Source organism: Mchenga conophoros, linkage group LG15, assembly GCF_057382185.1.
Source record: "Mchenga conophoros isolate Kocher_MC1m ecotype Shallow Benthic linkage group LG15, M_conophoros_male_GT1.1, whole genome shotgun sequence".
NCBI lineage: Eukaryota > Metazoa > Chordata > Actinopteri > Cichliformes > Cichlidae > Mchenga > Mchenga conophoros.
The window spans coordinates 38,293,124-38,311,371 of NC_140540.1; the positions used below are offsets into that span (position 1 = coordinate 38,293,124).

An 18,248-nucleotide genomic window follows, 5' to 3' on the forward strand; every position below is an offset into this window, starting at 1 on the left:
CTAAGTTTCCTAGGTACAATACTGCAAAATGAAATTGTATTTTCTTTTGGAAGATTGTTTCCAGGACATTATGTATTTCCTTCAAAAATGGAGCCACACGAGGACATTCCCAAAAAATGTGGAAATGATTTGCTGCTGCATGTCCACACTGCCTCCAGCATGTTGTGTTATGAGAATAATTGGATTTTTGAGCCGGGGTATTAAAATAACGAATTACATTCTTCCAACTGAATTCCCTCCACGAGGGGGAGATTGTTACCGACCACTGCTGCCAACAGATCCCATCCCATTCCTCTCCTGTTAGGGATATATTACCCTCTGTTTCCCATCTTGCTTTAACATATCTTGTATCATGACCCCTTAGATTGGTCAGTGAACAATATAATTTGGAAATAATTTTTTGATAGGGTGCATTTCTATATGCATTCTTGAATATATAAATAATTTCTTCATTCCCAGTCGATAACTGGGGATGTTTTAGCTTTTTATTCAGGAAGTCCCTCAGTTGCAAATATCTAAAAAAAATCTTGATTTTGCAACCTAAACTTATTCTTAAGATCCTGGAAACTCATCACTTTTCCATCTTTCAACAAGGTAATGTATGTGATGAGACCTTTATTAGCCCATGTTTTAAATGTCAAGTCGGTCTCTGGGTCATATGTAAACCAACTAAGGAATCCGGCCCTCTGGTTTAATTTATACTTTTTAAGTACTCTTTTCCATGTCTTTATTGAGCTTACTATCCAAGGGTTGCCCGGGAATCATAACTCTGAGGGATCTCCTATCAGTGCCCCGACAGGGAAGTTACCTCCCAAGGAAAGTTCCACTTCCTTCCATCTTGAACAGTATCCAGGTTTACACCAGCCCACCAGATTTCTTATTTGTGTTGCCCTATGATAGTCATATAGGCAAGGGAGGCCTAGTCCTCCTTTATCTTTGGGAAGCTGAAGTGTTTTAAACTTAACTCTTGGGTCCTATTCCATTCTGCAAAGTATCTGTCAGGGTTTTCTATAGAAATTGTAATATCTACCATGATATCTTTTTTAAGTGGGGAGTAGTTGATTTCTTCCAAACTGGTTATATCCATTGATTAGTTAATGCCCAAATATTTGATCATTTTTTTGTCCCAGCCTAGTTTGTATTTGCTGAGCAAATTGGGGGGGGGGGGGGGGGGGGGGTTGTAAAAGCTACTAAGAACTTGTGTTTTTTGTATATTCAGTTTCTATCCCGAGTAGGACCCATACTCCTTTAACACTGACATGAGCTCCATAAATGATTCAGTAGGTTTTTATATGTAAACCAAAACATCATCTGCAAACAAGGCCAATTTCTGTTCACTTCCAGCAATATTAATCCCTTTTATTTTATCATTCTGCCTAATGCTTTGAGCCAATGGCTCTATAAAAATGGCAAATCAGAGTGGACTCAGTGGGCATCCTTATCTTGTGGACCTTTCAAGCTTGAAAGCATCTGAAAGTTCACCTTTGATCTTTATTTTTGCAGTTGGACTATTATACAAAGCACTCAATATTGTAATGATCGACCCATTAAACCCAAATTTACGCATTACTTGGAATAAAATTTCCCATCTCACAGAGTCAAAAGCTTTTTCAGCATCTAGACTCAATAATATAGCTGGTATTTTATTTAAATTAATATGTCTAATAATTTGCAGAGTTCTCTTAACACTATCATGGGTTTGGCGCGACCTAACAAATCCAGTTTGATCTAGATTTATTATCCTTGGGATGATACCTTCAAGTCTATGTGCTATGATTGACGTAAACAATTTGTAATCTACATTTAATACACTTATTGGCCTGTAGTTGGAACATTCTAATTTGTCTTTACCATCTTTAGGTATAATAGAGATTGTGGCTTGTTTCCATGTGGAGGGTGCTTCTCCCTTTGTAAGGACACAATTAAATGTTTTAAGTAAGACCGGTGTCAAAGGTTCCCTTAATTTCTTGTACCACTCCGCAGTAAAACCATCTGTACCCGGAGATTTGTTTGCCTTGAGTTTACCAATTGCCAAGTGAAGTTCTTCCCTTGTAATTTGCTTCACTAACGATTTTTCTTCTATTGTAAGTTTAGGGAGGTGTAGCATGTCAAGCAAACTCTCCATTTGATCGTCATCGTTTGTGGGTGGTTATAAATATAATTTTTCATAGTATCTCTTAAAGCAATCCTTAATTTCCTCTATACCCTGCATTTCCATTTTGGTTTTTTTTTTCTTTCAAATCAAATCACTTTTATTGTCACATCACATGTGCAGGTACATTGGTACAGCACATGTGAGTGAAATTCTTGTGTGCGAGCTTCACAAGCAACAGAGTTGTGCAAAATACAATAATGTAAACAAGCAAAATACAAGAATGGCTACATCTGAAACTAATAAATATATGTACAATATATAATAGTGTATGCATTTCTGGATGTGTATACTAAATATTTTCCTACGTGTGTGTGTGTGTGTGTGTGTGTGTATACACATTTTTACAAATTAAATAGTAAAAAAATAAAAATAAAAAAAAAAAAATAATAATAATAATAATAATAATAAAATATATAAAATATACAGAGTTGAATATGTGCAAAACAAGTGGCATTTATATACAGTGTGGAGTGCATAATGTTGAAGTTCCAGTAGTGAAGCTGAGGTGTCTATGACGTGTTCAGCAGTCTGATGGCCTGGTGGAAGAAGCTGTCTCTCAGTCTGCTGGTACGGGACCGGATGCTGCAGAACCTCCTTCCTGATGGAAGCAGTCTGAACAGTTTATGGCTGGGGTGACTGGAGTCCTTGATGATCCTCCCCGCTTTCCTCAGGCAGCGCTTCCTGTAGATGTCTTGGAGGGAGGGAAGCTCACCTCCAATTATCCGTTCAGAGCACCGCACTACTCTCTGGAGAGCTTTGCAGTTGTAGGCGGTGCTGTTGCCATACCAGGTGGTGATGCATCCAGTGAGGATGCTCTCAATGGCACAGTGATAGAAGGTCCTGAGGATGCGGGGGCTCATGCCGAATCTTTTCAGTCTCCTGAGAAAGAAGAGGCGCTGCTGCGCCTTCTTCACTGTTTTGTTTGTGTGTACTGACCACGTAAGATCCTCAGCCAGGTGTACGCCAAGGAACCGGAAGCTGCTCACTCTCTCCACAGCAGCGCCGCTGATGGTGATGGGGGTGTGTACTTCTCTGCACCTCCGGAAGTCCACTATCAACTCCTTTGTCTTTGCGACGTTGAGGGTGAGATGGTTGTCTTGACACCAGTGGGTCAGGGCGCTGACCTCCTCCCTGTAAGCTGTCTCATCACCGTTGGTGATAAGACCCACCACTGTAGTGTCGTCCGCAAACTTCACAATGATGTTGGAGTTGTTAGTGGCTGTGCAGTCGTAGGTGTAGAGTGAGTACAGGTTTCCAGATCCCTTATCGTGTATATTGTTCTGTCTGCTTGTTGTTTCCTTAATCTATATGCCAATTGTTTCATATATTTAGCTCCCCCCTCATAATATCTTTGTTTCGTTTGGACGTCTTGGGTGTATATCTCATCAATTAGATTTCTCTTCTTTGCCATTTCTAATTTTGTCTTAGTATCAATAGTATTTTTGTGTGTGGCCTCTAATTGTAATAGTTCCGACTGCAACTTCTGGAATCTTGCAACTTTGGATTTTTTAATATTAGAGGTTATAGTAATAACTTTTCCTCTCATCACTGCTTTGCACGCATCCCACAAAACTCATCTTTATCATTGAATTCCAGGTATTCAGCAATGTCTTCTGTCAAATGTTCACATGTCCGTTCATTCAGTATACTAGAATTTAATTTCCAGTTGGTTATTTTTCTCCTTTGAGTAGGGTTTAAAGATAAATATAGAGGGCAGTGGTCGGAAACGTCCATTGACCTGATATGGCACTCATGTATTCTGTTCATGTCAGTACCAAAAGTGAGGAAGTAGCCAATTCTCGAATAGGTTGCATGTGGATGTGAATAGTAAGTATAGTTCCTTGCTGTTGAGTTAAGGTTCCTCCAAGTATCCACCAATCCCATCTCCTCTATCAGAAGGTTTAGTTTTCTAGTTAGTTTTTGTGATAGAGATATTCTCATCCCCGCTGCGTCCAGATGTGGTTTTAATGTAATATTAAGGTCTCCTCCACAGACAAGTAGTCCCTGTGCCTCTGTCACTACTTTCTCGAATACTTGCCTATAGAAATCAAATGTGGAACCTGGAGGAATATAAACATTATAGAACATGATCAATTCCCCATCCAATTTGCCCTGTACCAGGATAAATCTGCCTTCTCTATCCCTAATTGTAGCAAAAAGTTCATAAATAACCCTACCTGATATTAAAATAACCACCCCTCTTGTATGTCTTAAACCATTTGAAGAGTAATAAGCATGCTTGAAACCTTGTCTCTTAAGTTTCTCGTGCTCAAGGCCCACCAAATGAGTCTCTTGTAGAAATGCCACATCGATGTCCTCTCTTTTCAGTTTACTAAGAATTTTTCCCTGCTTTGCCGGGCTTTGGAGCCCATTTACAGTAAGTGAGAGTACCTTTAACGTTGGACTTTATTATAACCAGATAGAGCCATGAATGTGCATTCCAAATGTCACTGAGGTAAAACGTTGCGCCCCCACTGTTAACACAAAACTAAGATAGGTACAAAAAAACAATAGAGCCCATATGGAGTCCTCCAATTACTCAGGATCGTTCAACCCCTTTAGGTCCCTGTTGGGGAGAGGAGAGTAAGGACCCACCATACGGTGGGAGCTCTCCCTAGTGTTGTGGCGACTGTCCAGCAGGTACATCCCACTTACACTAGATGAATCCAACATATATGGCAACTTATAAATCTGATCAACTGAACTATCAACGCACCAACTTGAACAGCAATGAAACCAAATGGTGCATATTCCCTTCTTATATAGTCTGTTTGCTTGTGAGTTTAGCTCTTATCCTCCTTGTCATTCATATTTAATAGTCTCTTCTATATTCCCGCAGTTTGCATCGGACTTGAGTTTCCATTCATGGCCCTCTGTCCCTCTCCGTATCCACTCCATGCCATGAAAATGCGTTACGTACTCTCTCTTCAGTGCTGGGTCCCGGGTTCCAACTCAATGCCCCGTGCTCTCAGCTCCTTCACTGTGTCCTCGTAAGTCCATGGGTCGGTGCTCCAGTGGATGCAAATCCGCTTGAAGGGCGTTTGGAACCGAATGTTCCTCTCTTTTAGTGCCTTTTTTATTCCCGTGTAGGATTTGCGTTTCTCCATGACTTCAAAGGCATAGTCGTGGTCAAAAAGAAATCTGCTTGTTTCCCAGAAACACTTTTTTCTTCCAGGCAAGCCTAAGTCCCTCTGCCCTAAGTCCTTCTATGTCCCTTTGCCTCCGCAATGGCCTTACCCTGTGACTGCTGTGTAGCCACACATTCGAGTAGCTTTTGGTTTAGTTCCTGTTTAAACGCTGCCAACTCATCGGCCAGCTTATTGCCAGTGTCCTCCGTGAGTCCCAGCAATGATTCTTGGACTTTATCTTTAAAGCTGCCAAGCTCCTTGGACACTTTTGCGATCTCCCGGAGGATGATGCTATCTCCTCCTAACTCAGGCAACGCTGACTCGTGGCTAGGTAGCAAGCAGCCGCCATCTTCCTTGTCGTGTGGTTCCATTCTTTTTTGGATCTTTGCCTCCTCAGTCTTTGATTGGTTAGTGTTTTTCTGTCCTCTTTTAGATTTTCCCTTTTTCATCCCTTTTTGAAAGGGCTGACGTTATTACTTTCAAGTCTGGAGGCCGCAATTTAGTTCAGTTGGAACAGAGCTCAGTGACTATGCGTCCATTGTGCTGCCACGCATCACCCGGAAGTCCGGCTATATAGGATATTCACTCCAAGTATGGTGAACTGTGAGTATAGTCTTAAGACATTCAAGCACACTCTAAACACTTTCCCCCAGTATTTTTAAAAAAAATATTTTTACAAATATTAGGAGTTTCAGTGTTTAGTAAATTAAATGACAAAGGCGATATTGATATGATGCTTCAGGACAGGTCACTTTTTTTTTTTTAACATGTACTGATGTAGCATTTATAGATCATGTAGTTCATGCCGATATTTATCATGAGGTTTGATTATGAATAAATACTTATCTTGCTAGACAACATCTGTAAATCTGACTGAGTGTAAAAGTTGTTGAAAATTTCATTGAAATACTGGATGTCTATGAGGTATCATATCATCCAAGCAGAGAACTGTGTGAAATTTTACACATCTGTCCACTCAGTAGCTCTGAAGCTAAACTAAAAACTAAATAATCAGGAGCACAATGAATTCTTGGTGGCTTTTACTTTGTGGAGTAAGAAATCAAACTATCATCAATCAAAAAAACAAAACAGATATTGCAACAAATATAAGAATCTGATATGTTGATATGATCCCAATATGTATTTTATTTAAAATGTTGCAAGTTCTCCATCACAGTTAGGAAGACAGTCATTAAATGTATATGGAAAAGTAATAGGCTTAATATTATGTTTTATAGCTTGTAGCCATGCTACTGCAGTATAGGTATAATAGTGTTATAGTTAAATTAATTACTAGAATATAATTTAGTCTGTTAACACTTTTCTGCTCACTGATAAACAAACAAAGTAACGCTTAGGCTGGGAATCTTGTTGTGGTGCATTATGATCACATATCGAAAATTTCCACAGTTGGACTAAAAATCCGACCTGATACAAAGTATCTTGATACATAACTCATAAAGGAGAAAAGAAAATTACATTTTAAATTCAACAGAGAATTTGACGTAGTAGTGACGCAGAAACACAGAAAGTGATTATAATCAAAGCAAGTATAGCCAAGATGACATGAGGAATTTTGTTTTATTAGTAGTAGTAGTAGTAGTATCATCTCAGGTTATTTCTTTGTTCTCATCGAATGGGTGAATTTTAATTTATTTAAAAAAAAAAAAAACATGTTACATAAAATAATAAAAGCTTGTTTGGCAGACTAACACCTGCTTGTCACAGGTTTCTCTGATTTGCCTGTGATGGGCATGTGTGACACTGATGCTACTGTGGTCAGTCCTCAGCATTTTCAAGTCACACACTGAGGTACCTTACATTACCTGTGGTTTATCTGTGCTTTGTATGAACACACCTACAAGCAAAGCAGCTGTCCTGCCTTCTGCTCCGCATCATTTGCCCAATGTTTGTCCACATCACGCTTTGTTTAGTGACAGTATGTATATCTTCGCAGTTTAGTCTTGCAAGAGTAAGTTTCCCAGATAACCAGCAGACACACCTTTGCTCTGCTGCTGCTGACTAATACAGCTGTCAACAATTTTTTTTTTTAAATGTGGCAATTATTTAAGGAGATGATTATTCTGTAGTATACCAAATAAAACAGTTTCCATTCAAAAAACAGCTGGAATACAACACTTTCACTCGCAACATTATGGTAAGGAATTTTTTCTCGTTACATTGTCACAAGTGTTACTGCTGAAGTTAAATACTAATAATAGTGCATATCTGTTACTTGAATCCAAAATGTTATTACCATTTTTTATCCATAAATCCTCCTGATTGCGATTACAGGAGCTTCTTCCGTCACTCAGGCCAACCATGATTTTGATCTTCAAGACAGGTATGTGTTTTGTTAAGCACAATGAAAGTGTTTGAGTTTCAGTTTTAACAACAGTGTGTTCAGTAGTTAATCAATGACGTTAAATATAGTAAAAGTATGAGCATTAAATCTGGAGAGAGACAATTGAATTGACAACTACTGAATTCACTTCAGCCAAATCCCATTGCAAGCCAAACACTACAACGTAATTACACTCAGATTCATGATTTTGTTGCCTCATCAGCTCTTTGCAGTGCTTACATGGTGAACTGCTCTGCACCAGACAAACCTGCCCTGCTGGAGTGTCTGTCTCCAGTCTTTGAAGTAAGTGACATATGGTCTGTGGAGAAAATGACAAATTCCACCAATGTCAGCACTTTCTTCGCTCTGTGTGAGATACTAGGAGCGGTATGTCACCTGTCACATGAGCTTATTTACAATGTCATTAGTGCTTCCCAACAGTGTGTATGCATATTTTATATTTTGGTATCTATTGTATCTGAAACTCTTGAGTTGAAGGACTGTCACAAACTAGTTCAAACTTCTTCAAAGAGAGGCTTTCTGTGTTTTCTGTGGTAGAGACTTTTTGTTCTGGTCTTCCAGGATGAAAAGGCTGAACTTCTCCTCACTTATTATTGCACTATGTACTGCAATAATTTTAGTAGCCATGCAGGGGTTTGCTTACTATTTGTGCTGATACCAATTTTGTTGTTTTAGTCTTGGATCAATGAGTTTGTCAGTTGGGACCCATTTCAGTGGCGTACTGAGCTACTACATCTCCCCGGAACCAAATTGTGTGTTCCAGAGCCTGTAATCAACGAGCTGTAAGTACAAAATCATTTACTCTTTATCTCAAACTCCGCACAAGTATTTCCAAAAGAGCAGACATCTAGAAACTAAAATGAATGTTTCAGCATTATGTGGGATACTCTGTTGTTGTAAATGCCACAAATCCTCTGTGCCTTTGTCTTGAAATTACAAATCTAACTTATATGCAAACAAGAGAATATGATTACACTTAATTAAAAACCCTAAATCTAATCCCGGGATTTGAGAATGTTGAATTTTTGGATTTTGAAAATTGTTCTCCTGAATATTGTGCAAAAAGACACATCAAGAAGTATTTTTACAAAATAATTTAGTTTTAGTTTTTCGCTGTGACATAATGGGGTTATTGTTGGGGTTGTTTGTCAACATCAACGGTGCTTTTAATTTATGCCATGTCCTCATTTCACACATCTATTCACAAAAAAACACCCTGTTCCCTGTGTAGTAATAGTACGGGGGATGGCGGTCTACCTGTCAAGGCTGTCAGCTCTTGTAACCTTGATATCTGCACCGTCTCCTTTAACATACAAAACTGCAACCCCTTCAACCCCTACTTGCACTTTGGTAAGAACATTTAACACTTATGCATATCAGTTTCACCCTTTTTAATTATATCTAAATTGAATGTGGGTTTTAAGTGAGCTCTGACTAAAGTCAGCATTTTTCTCTTCACTTTTCTTCCCCGCATAGCGAGGGACATAAAGATTTTTCTTGGAAGACCTGCAGAAATAAAGGCAATAGTCTCCAAGAGTTTGATGGCCACCATGTGTGAATGGGAGCTACTGGATATCACCTCAGATAAAGCAACAGAGAATGATATTAACAGTGATGGTTTATGTGCTGATGAGTTTAAATTTCATGTAAGTTGATTCTAATGAGAAGCTACAATAAATAGTAAGATAAAAATCAAAGCTATGTTGTAATTTTTTCCCTATATTTTTTAAATGTTTAACATTATTGCAAAATTAAAACACCTAAAAATATAAATTCAGTCTAAATCCTGAATTATACAGTTATATAGCAAACATTCATGTACCAGGTAATGACAAGCATGGTTCACAGCTTAAGAGTACCTCAGTTATCTCTTCTTTTCTTTCCACAGATCAGATTGAGGTGCCGGGCCACTAAGTATATGGTAAACGTCCTGTTCCTCAGCTGCTTTCCACATAGTGTGGACAGGTCCGCTTTCAAGATGACCCTCATCCTCAGCTATACCGTCTTCCCGCTGATCATGAATGACCTGCTGCCGGGCACTGGAAACACCATACCCCTCATATGTGAGTAACACTCAACAAAAAGTCTACACTGATTTCTTGAAACTGGCTACAGTTGTGTTTGAATAGAAACTGGACTGGGAACATTCTTCTAGAGTGTGTAAAAAATTACAGTATAGAGAAAAATATGTAATCTTACATGGAACAGGTTTCCATGCCAACAGTATTTAATGCTTATGCCCAGGCACACGCACAATTTCAGTCAATTAGGCTGCGACATTGTAAATCTGTATTGTTTCTGGGCCTCAGCACACACCGTTGTCTCTCTGTAGGTGTTTTTTTTTCCATCTGCCTGCCTCTGATGGTGGCCAGTTTGCGACAAATAAACCCCATCACCAACCTCCTGTGTGGGTCTGCTGACTTCTCTCCCGTCCTTCACTGGATCCGAGTCCTCACACAATTTCTGGGATTTCTTGTTTCCATGGCACCAATGAATAAGAAATCAAGAGCTTCGGGTATGTAGTTTTTAAGTCGCTTTGAAGTGGTTAACAATCAGTAGCATGAGGAAATTCAGGATAAAAGAAATAATTGATTTTACAGAGTTCAAAATAATTTATTTTGCAAAGTTGTAAAAAAAAAAAAAAGACCTAAATCAAACAATCCTCGGCACATGAACTACTCCACAGGAAGGCAGCACAGGACAATAAAAACCAAAATAAACGGCACATATTGAGGGGCTGTTGTGATTGTAAATAATAAACAATAACTGAACATTGATATGTTCTCTTCACAACCTGTGCAATCAATAATGACTCAATTAACCACACATGTACCTATCTATTTGTTTATATTTCTATACTGTTTATACAATATTTATTTTCAGAACATATTTTTTATTTTTTATTTATGTATTTTTTCAATAGTTAAACTGATTGTTTGCTTCCCTTGCTTTGCACTGAATGGAGTAGCACATAATTTTGTTGTGCTATTAGCATTATGGCACTAAAGATTCTGATTCTGATACTTTTTCTCTCATTGATTTAGAAATAGACCTTAAGACCACGACTGCTGTGGAAAATATTGAAGATTACGAAGGGCCTCAAGAGAAAAATGGGCCAGCAGTGGAGGACGGGGCTGTGCAGGAGCTAAAGAAAGGGGGCAAGGACCTCCAAGACATCCACCGGCAAGTCAACCAAGGCTCAGAGGACTGGATGCAGGTATTCAAATATTTATCTATTTTGAGTGTACAAAAAATACATTGTAAATATGTTTGCCAACCTTTATGGTCTTTTAGGATGAAGCCTTGGATATTTAATCTGTTTTTAAGACTGGAAAAACATGAAAAAATAATGTTGTGATATCATGAAAACAGAGGCTCTCCCTCTTATTGAAAACTCCAACAGATATTTCTGTATTTCCTGAGATTATATCAATAATATGTTTACACAGTGTTACCAGTTACAAAATCTAATTTTATCTGCAACTTAAGAATACAATGATGATTAAACCATATTGCAGTGTGGTACTTAACCCAAGTAATCTAAAACATCAGTTTCAAGACCAAGATACACCTCATTCATTATTCACACTTGTAACTACTGTTGATTGTGTATATCTAACAGATAAAAGATATAAACCTGCTTTTACATTGTGGGCATACAAGGAAGGTTTGCATAAATTTCATACCAGATGTTTAACAGATCTAAGATGAAGAAATATTTAACAACGTCAAGGTTTAACAGTTAGGTTCGATTTGAACGTTGATTTTTTTAATGACCTGTAATGACTGTCTTTAAAAAGATTCCCACGCCACTATCACACCACTCAAACTGACAACCACAGTTTTAATGTTTTCAGTGCTGCTCGCTGAAAGTCAGGCCTTCAAAGCTTCTATTAATCTTCATCTCTCTGCTCATGCATGGTAAGTTCCTATAATGTACAAATACACATTTATTTATATTATTAAAAAATAACTAATTCTTATATTACTGATTATTTGAATCTCCTGTGTAATTAATTGTTGATGTGTTGATTTTCTCACAGTCACTATCCAAAATACTAAATAGTATTTAAACATATAAATGACGCATTGTAATGGTTCATCAAACTGTGTTATTATTTGCACTATACCGCCTATTTTATGTGCATAATCTACAGTGTCAGACATCTTATTAAAAAATAATCTTATTACAAAATGATGCTATACCTGTTGAAATTCCGAACTGCAAATGTGATTTCCTATAGTCCGATTATAACACCTATTAAAGGATAAAGTGTACATGTTTTGTATTGGAGGATTTTTTTTTTATTTAAGGTTGTTGTACTTGACTTGTTCACTTTGTCAGCGCCACTCACACTGACAGTTAGCTAGTCTTATAAATATTTAAGGAAGAGGAAACATGAGGTCCTAGCAGCCAAAAATTGTCTAAAATACACATTTAGCCAGAAATGTTATGGACCATGTTGTCCAATTCATTCCTGTCTAGATTTTAAAGATTTTACTTTTAGATTAAAAACTGAAATTCAAATTTGAAACTTGATAAAGTCAAGTTTAGATTTAGATAAATGTAGATATACATGATGCCTCACTCGTATTTGGGTCGCGTTTGCCAGAGTTGTAATTGTGGGCGTTCAGACAAAGGTATTTGCTGCGACATCATAAGGGCACATTTCTTCTTTCCCTCGTAGCTCAGTACAGCTCCACCATACTGAACTGCTCCAACCCTGATACACCGTCAGTGCTGGAGGCTCTTTCGCCAGTCTTCAACCTGAACGCCATTCGACCTGTGGTGAACATAACAACAGTCACTAACGTTGGCCTTTTCTTAACTGTGTTTGGCATTTTGGGAGTGGTAAATGACACCTTTGTTACCATGAAACCATTTCATTATTAGATCATGTGCATGCGCTTTTCTGCATACTGTACAACATTAAGAGCATAAAATGGTCAAAAGCAATTTTCCATGAGGGCAATTTTCTATTTTTTTGAGAATAAATAAATTAAAATCTTCTTTTTCAGGATGAGAAAGCCCAGCTCCTCACAACATTTCTATGGCCAGATATTGTAAGCAGTTTTTTCATAGTACATTTTCAAGCAATAATGAAACAGCTGATTTCTACCCATATCTATGCATAAAAAAATGTTTTTATAGATGAAAGTTTAAGTTTTGCCCTTGAAATCTTTTTGGGCAGCAAATAGGCAAACCCATTAGTGACATAAAAGTGTTAAGATAAAAGAAAAGTTTTTGGGGTTCCCTTTTAAATTTAATTATCTCGAGTTTTTAAATGGTAGCCAGCAGGTTTTATATTGTGTTTATGTTTACATCTGCATGGTTTGTGTTGCAGCAATGGGAAAATGAATTCACCAAGTGGGACCCAGAAAACTGTGGAACTACTCGGATTTCAATTCCAACAAATCTCTGGGTACCAGATATTGTAATCAATGAAATGTAAGTGCCATCTTCAATAATTCGCAGATTAAGATCATTTCTTTTTTATGTATATGTGTGATCTTGAGACCTAGCCTGACGCATCATTAGCCAATAAAGCGCTAACTTTACTAAGCAGCAAAAACAAAAATGGAGAAGGTGCATACAGGTGAAAGTAGAAAGGCATGGTCTCTGTGCATACTATTGTCAGGAAATATTTGAGTTGTGACTCCAACTAAATGGTAAATGGCCTGTATTTGTATAGCGCTTTTCTAGTCCCTAAGGACCCCAAAGCGCTTCACACTACATTCACACATTCACACACTGGCGATGGCAAGCTACATTGTAGCCACAGCTGCCCTGGGGCGCACTGACAGAGGCGAGGCTGCCGGACACTGGCGCCACCGGTCCCTCTGACCACCACCAGTAGGCAAACACGGGGTTAGTATCTTGCCCAAGGATATTTGGCATGCAGCCAGGAGGCAGCCTGGGATCGAACTACCGACCTTCTGATTAGTGGCTGACCTGCTCTGCCACCTGAGCTACAGCCACCCCTAACTAATTTCCATCTATCCATTTTCTTGCTCTTATCTGGTCGCGGGGTCAGCAGCATCAGCAGAGAAGCTCAGATTTCTCTCCCAAGCCACCTCCTCCAGATTAGTTAGGGGAACAACGAGGCATTCCCAGGCCAGTCAAGAAAAATAATCTTTCCAGCTTGTCCTGGGTCTTCCCCGGGACCTCCTCCCGTTGAGATGTGTCAAGCACACCTCACCAGGACGCATCCTTATCAAATGCCTGACCATCATAACTGGCTCCTTTCAACTGTCGTAGTTTGCTGTGTGACAGACCCAAATGCAGGACTTATACACGGGGGAGTAAACCCAAAACAGCACCTTTATTGCTGGAAAAACTCCAACACTGATACAAAAAACAAAACCAAAAACAAGAAACTAGAATCATGAAACTCAAACTAAAAAGCTAAGAAACTAGGAAACTTAACGTGGGAGTACAGAAGAAACACACGCAGCACAGAGGTACATCATGGTTAACAACATGAGGAAAACACAGGGCTTAAATACACCAGGGAGTAAAGAGGGAATGGAAAACAGGAGGGAAACAGCTGGGACTAATCTGACATAATGAGACAAAGGGGAAGCAAAACTCAAAACAGTGAATGCAGGACACAAGACTATCAAAGTAAAACAGGAAACAAAAGACAGGTGCAGAGACGCAGACTTGACAAGGAGGCAAGGCTGACAGAGAAAACAGAGTGAACGTGAAGCACAGAGGCAAGAGTACAAACTGCGACATGGAGACACGGCTGACTGGGGAGACACAGGGAACACAGAGACAGGGGAGAGTAGACATGAAACGTGGGACACGGGAACAGAAACTAAACACAGGCTAAGATGAACACTGAGGGAGGGAGCACTAAGATTCCTGAGAGCTTAAGAAATTAAGATAACCAAAACCAAGAACAACAATAAACAAAGAATATTTAACAAAAACACAAACACTGGGTCACCAGACCCAGCACCTTGACATCAACATGGAGAAGTAGCGGCTCTAGTCCGAGCAAAGTGGTCCTGAGCTAGGATAGTAACTCCATCCCAAGCAGGGTGAATGGTTCCTTTGGTCGTGTACACATAAGGGTCTTCTGAAGGCTCTTCTCTTTGTGTGATCCCTCACCCAGGACCAATTTGCCATGCGAGGGGACAAAGCTCCCTGACAGCATAACCCCTGGGATCAGTAGGACACACAAACCCCTCCACTACTATAAGGTAGCGATTCACATAGGTGTCCAACTGATGTCAGTGGAATAACATAACAATAGTGTGGATAGGATAATAGAGCGGCTTGGTAAGACTGCTATCCACTATATGAAGGTATAATCTTTTTGATCTGCCTCCTACAATATTTAGCAGACAGAATGAAGCAGACAAGTTAACACTTAGCAGTCATACTTAATATTAGGCGGCACTCTACATATCAACTGTAAGCCCTTTCTTCATACATTTTCTATTTCTGCCATGTAGCTATCTGAGTAAACTTAATTTTAATAATGAGGGCTCTATCAGCATACAGGTGCTTGTGTTTCTAAATGTTATGTCTTTCATCTTCCTGCAGCATGGATGAAAACACTGCTCCAAACGTCCCATATACCTACGTGCTTTCTAATGGCATTGTGAGTGATTCACAGCCTGTTAAAGCTGTCACCTCCTGCAGGCTTGACATCTACTTGTTTCCATTTGACATTCAGAACTGCACTTTAACCTTCAACTCATTCACACTCAAGAGTAAGTTCATGAGGATCTTTCACAGTCTGTCCTATGAAATGAATGGTTTAGTTTATAATACAGTAAAATTATTTCACTGACATTAATATGAATAGTCTTGTCTGACAAATTGACTATTTTCCATGCAGGTAATGCTCTGCAGCTTTATCTGACAGAGACTCCAGAGAGGATGTTTGAATTCTCTAAATCAAGGATGGAAACGATGGGTGAATGGGAATTAATTGGAATTACAGCAAAGAAATACACACTACCATCTACAGCATCGGGCTTTTATGATGAAATTCGCTTCCATGTAAGACACTCTTACACTGTAAAACTATAATGTTATTGTATGATTTAATTATTCATACTATAAGAAAACGGAGGACACAAAGGCAAAGGCTTTTAGAAAGTAATCCGAAACAAGAGTTTTCTCTTCATTATCAGATATTTAACTGTTCAGTTAGTATATCAGAGGAACTTAGGATCTATAGAACATTTAAATCAAATACATCTAAAAGTTCTAAAAACATCAAAAACACCCAGGAACATCAGCACCGTCCTTAGTGTTAAGTTCTCACTTTGCTGCAGATCTCATTGCGGCGCCAGGCCATGCTGTACGTAGTGAACCTCCTGCTCCCCAGCTGCTTCCTCATCACTGTGGACCTCTTCAGCTTCATCTTGCCTCCCAGTGAAGTCGACCGGTCTTTGTTCAAGATGACACTAATCCTGGGCTACACCGTCTTCCTGCTCATAATGAATGACCTGCTGCCTGTTACTGGAAATGCCATACCTCTCATAAGTGTGTTTACATTGTCTGGTTTGGTATACATTTCGTCCCAATGTGACTTTTTGGCCCAAATACAAAAGGGTTGCTTGTTCTGACCTACCTAGAGATTTAACAGTATAACTACCATAATGTAATGATGAAGCTACATGTGAGAAAGAAAACGATGTATAATATATTCTTAAAAGTAATAATAATAATAATGATAATGGATAGCATTTATATAGCGCTTTTCAAGGCACCCAAAGCGCTTTACAATTCCACTATTGATTCACTCTCACATTCACACGCTGGTGGAGGCAGCTACAGTAGCTCAGGTGGCAGAGCAGGTCAGCCACTAATCAGAAGGTCGGTGGTTTGATCCCAGGCTGCATCCTGGCTGCATGCCAAATATCATTGGGCAAGATACTAACCCCGTGTTTGCCTACTGGTGGTGGTCAGAGGGTCTGGTGGCGCCTGTGTCCGGCAGCCTCGCCTCTGTCAGTGCGCCCCAGGGCAGCTGTGGCTACAATGTAGCTTGCTATCGCCAGTGTGTGAATGTGTGTGTGAATGACTGAATGTAGTGTGAAGCGCTTTGGGGTCCTATGGACTAGAAAAGTGCTATACAAATGCAGGCCATTTACCATTTACAGTTGTAGCCACAGCTGCCCTGGGGCAGACTGACAGAAGCGAGGCTGCCATATCGCACCATCAGCCCCTCTGGCCAATACCAGCCAAAGTTTACCTTTAAAAAGTACAATTCATCATATCTAATCATTAACAAAGTGCCAGGTTTTTGGTTATACTGCACAGTTATTTTTGGCTATTTTGTTTCAGCTATGTGTTTCTAGGTCTGCACATTTCAGTTTAGTTCTTATTATATGAAAATGTTTAGTTTTAATTTAATTGTTATTAAATTAAATTAGTTTCAGTGTTAGTTTGGGTCTTTTTAATTATTCTTATTATTAATAATGAATAACAAATATGTCAGACTCGAGATTTAGGAAAATCAATATATGCATTACAACACACAAAATTTTTGAGAGCAGTTGAGTCACAGTCTCATAGATCAGAATCAGAATCAGAATCGTGTTTATTGGCCAAGTATATGTGCAGACACATACAGGGAATTTGGTTCCGGTAGATGGTGGCTCTCAAGCACAGCAATGTAAATCACACACACACACACACACACACACACACACACACGTCTATATATACACATACATACACAAAGCTGTGTAAACCAACTATAAATAACGAATCTAAACTTATATACATAAAATACAGAAATGAATGAGGTGGAATGAATACTACAAAATGTACATAAGGTGCAGCTGCAGTCTGGCAGATTAAAGCGTCAACTGTGACAATTTTTGTCACTGAGCTGACAGGGGCTGAGGATATTTCTTAAATAGTTTACGGCTTGTCTCCATTCCTCTGAATAGACCAAAAATATTCATGATTTTAATTTTTAAATATTTTGTCTGGATTTAACTTGTATTTGTCTGTAAAATGTAAACATTAATTATTATTCCACTATCATTTTTATAGATGTTTTCCTGTCTATGTGCCTGACTATGATGGTGGGCAGTCTACTGGAAACTATTGTCGTTACAAGCTTCCTGCACGGTTCCTCTAACTATTCTCGAGCTCCTCGCTGGATCAGAGTGCTTTTTCTTAAAATCCTGGGTCGACTAGTATGCCTTCCTCCAAAGCCCAGAGATCGGAACGACACAGTGATCCAAAATCCAGTCACACAGGGTAGGAAACAAGATCAGGATATGCAAATTCTTAAAAAAATGTCAAAGCTGACATAATCTTCTGACTTGTCTCCGCTCAATAGAAATGCCAATCTACTCTCCAGTGACAGAGGAATCCAAGACTCTGGAGCAGAAGGGGCCACTGGGTGAGGACAAAACCCTGCAAGAGCTGAGGAGCCTGGGCAGAGGCCTCCAGGCTATCCACCTTCAGTTGGAGAAGCATCTGAGCAAAAGCCTGAGCACAGAGGAATGGATCCAGATAGGTTTAATCATAGACCGCCTGCTGTTCATCCTTTACATCATCTTCATAACAGTCAGCTTCATTACCATCATCATTATCTGGGTGGTTTCATACAATGCGGCCTAA

The 18,248-nt window shown here is 39.1% G+C and overlaps 2 protein-coding genes across 2 annotated transcripts; both read left to right on the top strand.

Annotated features, from left to right (window-relative positions):
- Window positions 1-7,605: 7,605 nt before the first annotated feature.
- On the top strand, window positions 7,606-10,963 carry LOC146558847 (5-hydroxytryptamine receptor 3A-like). The gene is made up of 8 exons (XM_085245919.1): window positions 7,606-7,627; window positions 7,851-7,944; window positions 8,880-8,998; window positions 9,125-9,294; window positions 9,537-9,711; window positions 9,981-10,163; window positions 10,693-10,865; window positions 10,943-10,963. Exons 1-8 carry the CDS (start codon window positions 7,606-7,608, stop codon window positions 10,961-10,963), a joined length of 957 nt encoding a protein of 318 aa, XP_085102045.1.
- Window positions 10,964-12,228: 1,265 nt separating this feature from the next.
- On the top strand, window positions 12,229-18,248 carry LOC146558848 (5-hydroxytryptamine receptor 3C-like). Its single transcript, XM_085245920.1, has 9 exons — window positions 12,229-12,289; window positions 12,337-12,500; window positions 12,668-12,712; window positions 12,994-13,097; window positions 15,204-15,373; window positions 15,502-15,665; window positions 15,944-16,154; window positions 17,673-17,882; window positions 17,965-18,248. Exons 1-9 carry the CDS (start codon window positions 12,229-12,231, stop codon window positions 18,246-18,248), a joined length of 1,413 nt encoding a protein of 470 aa, XP_085102046.1.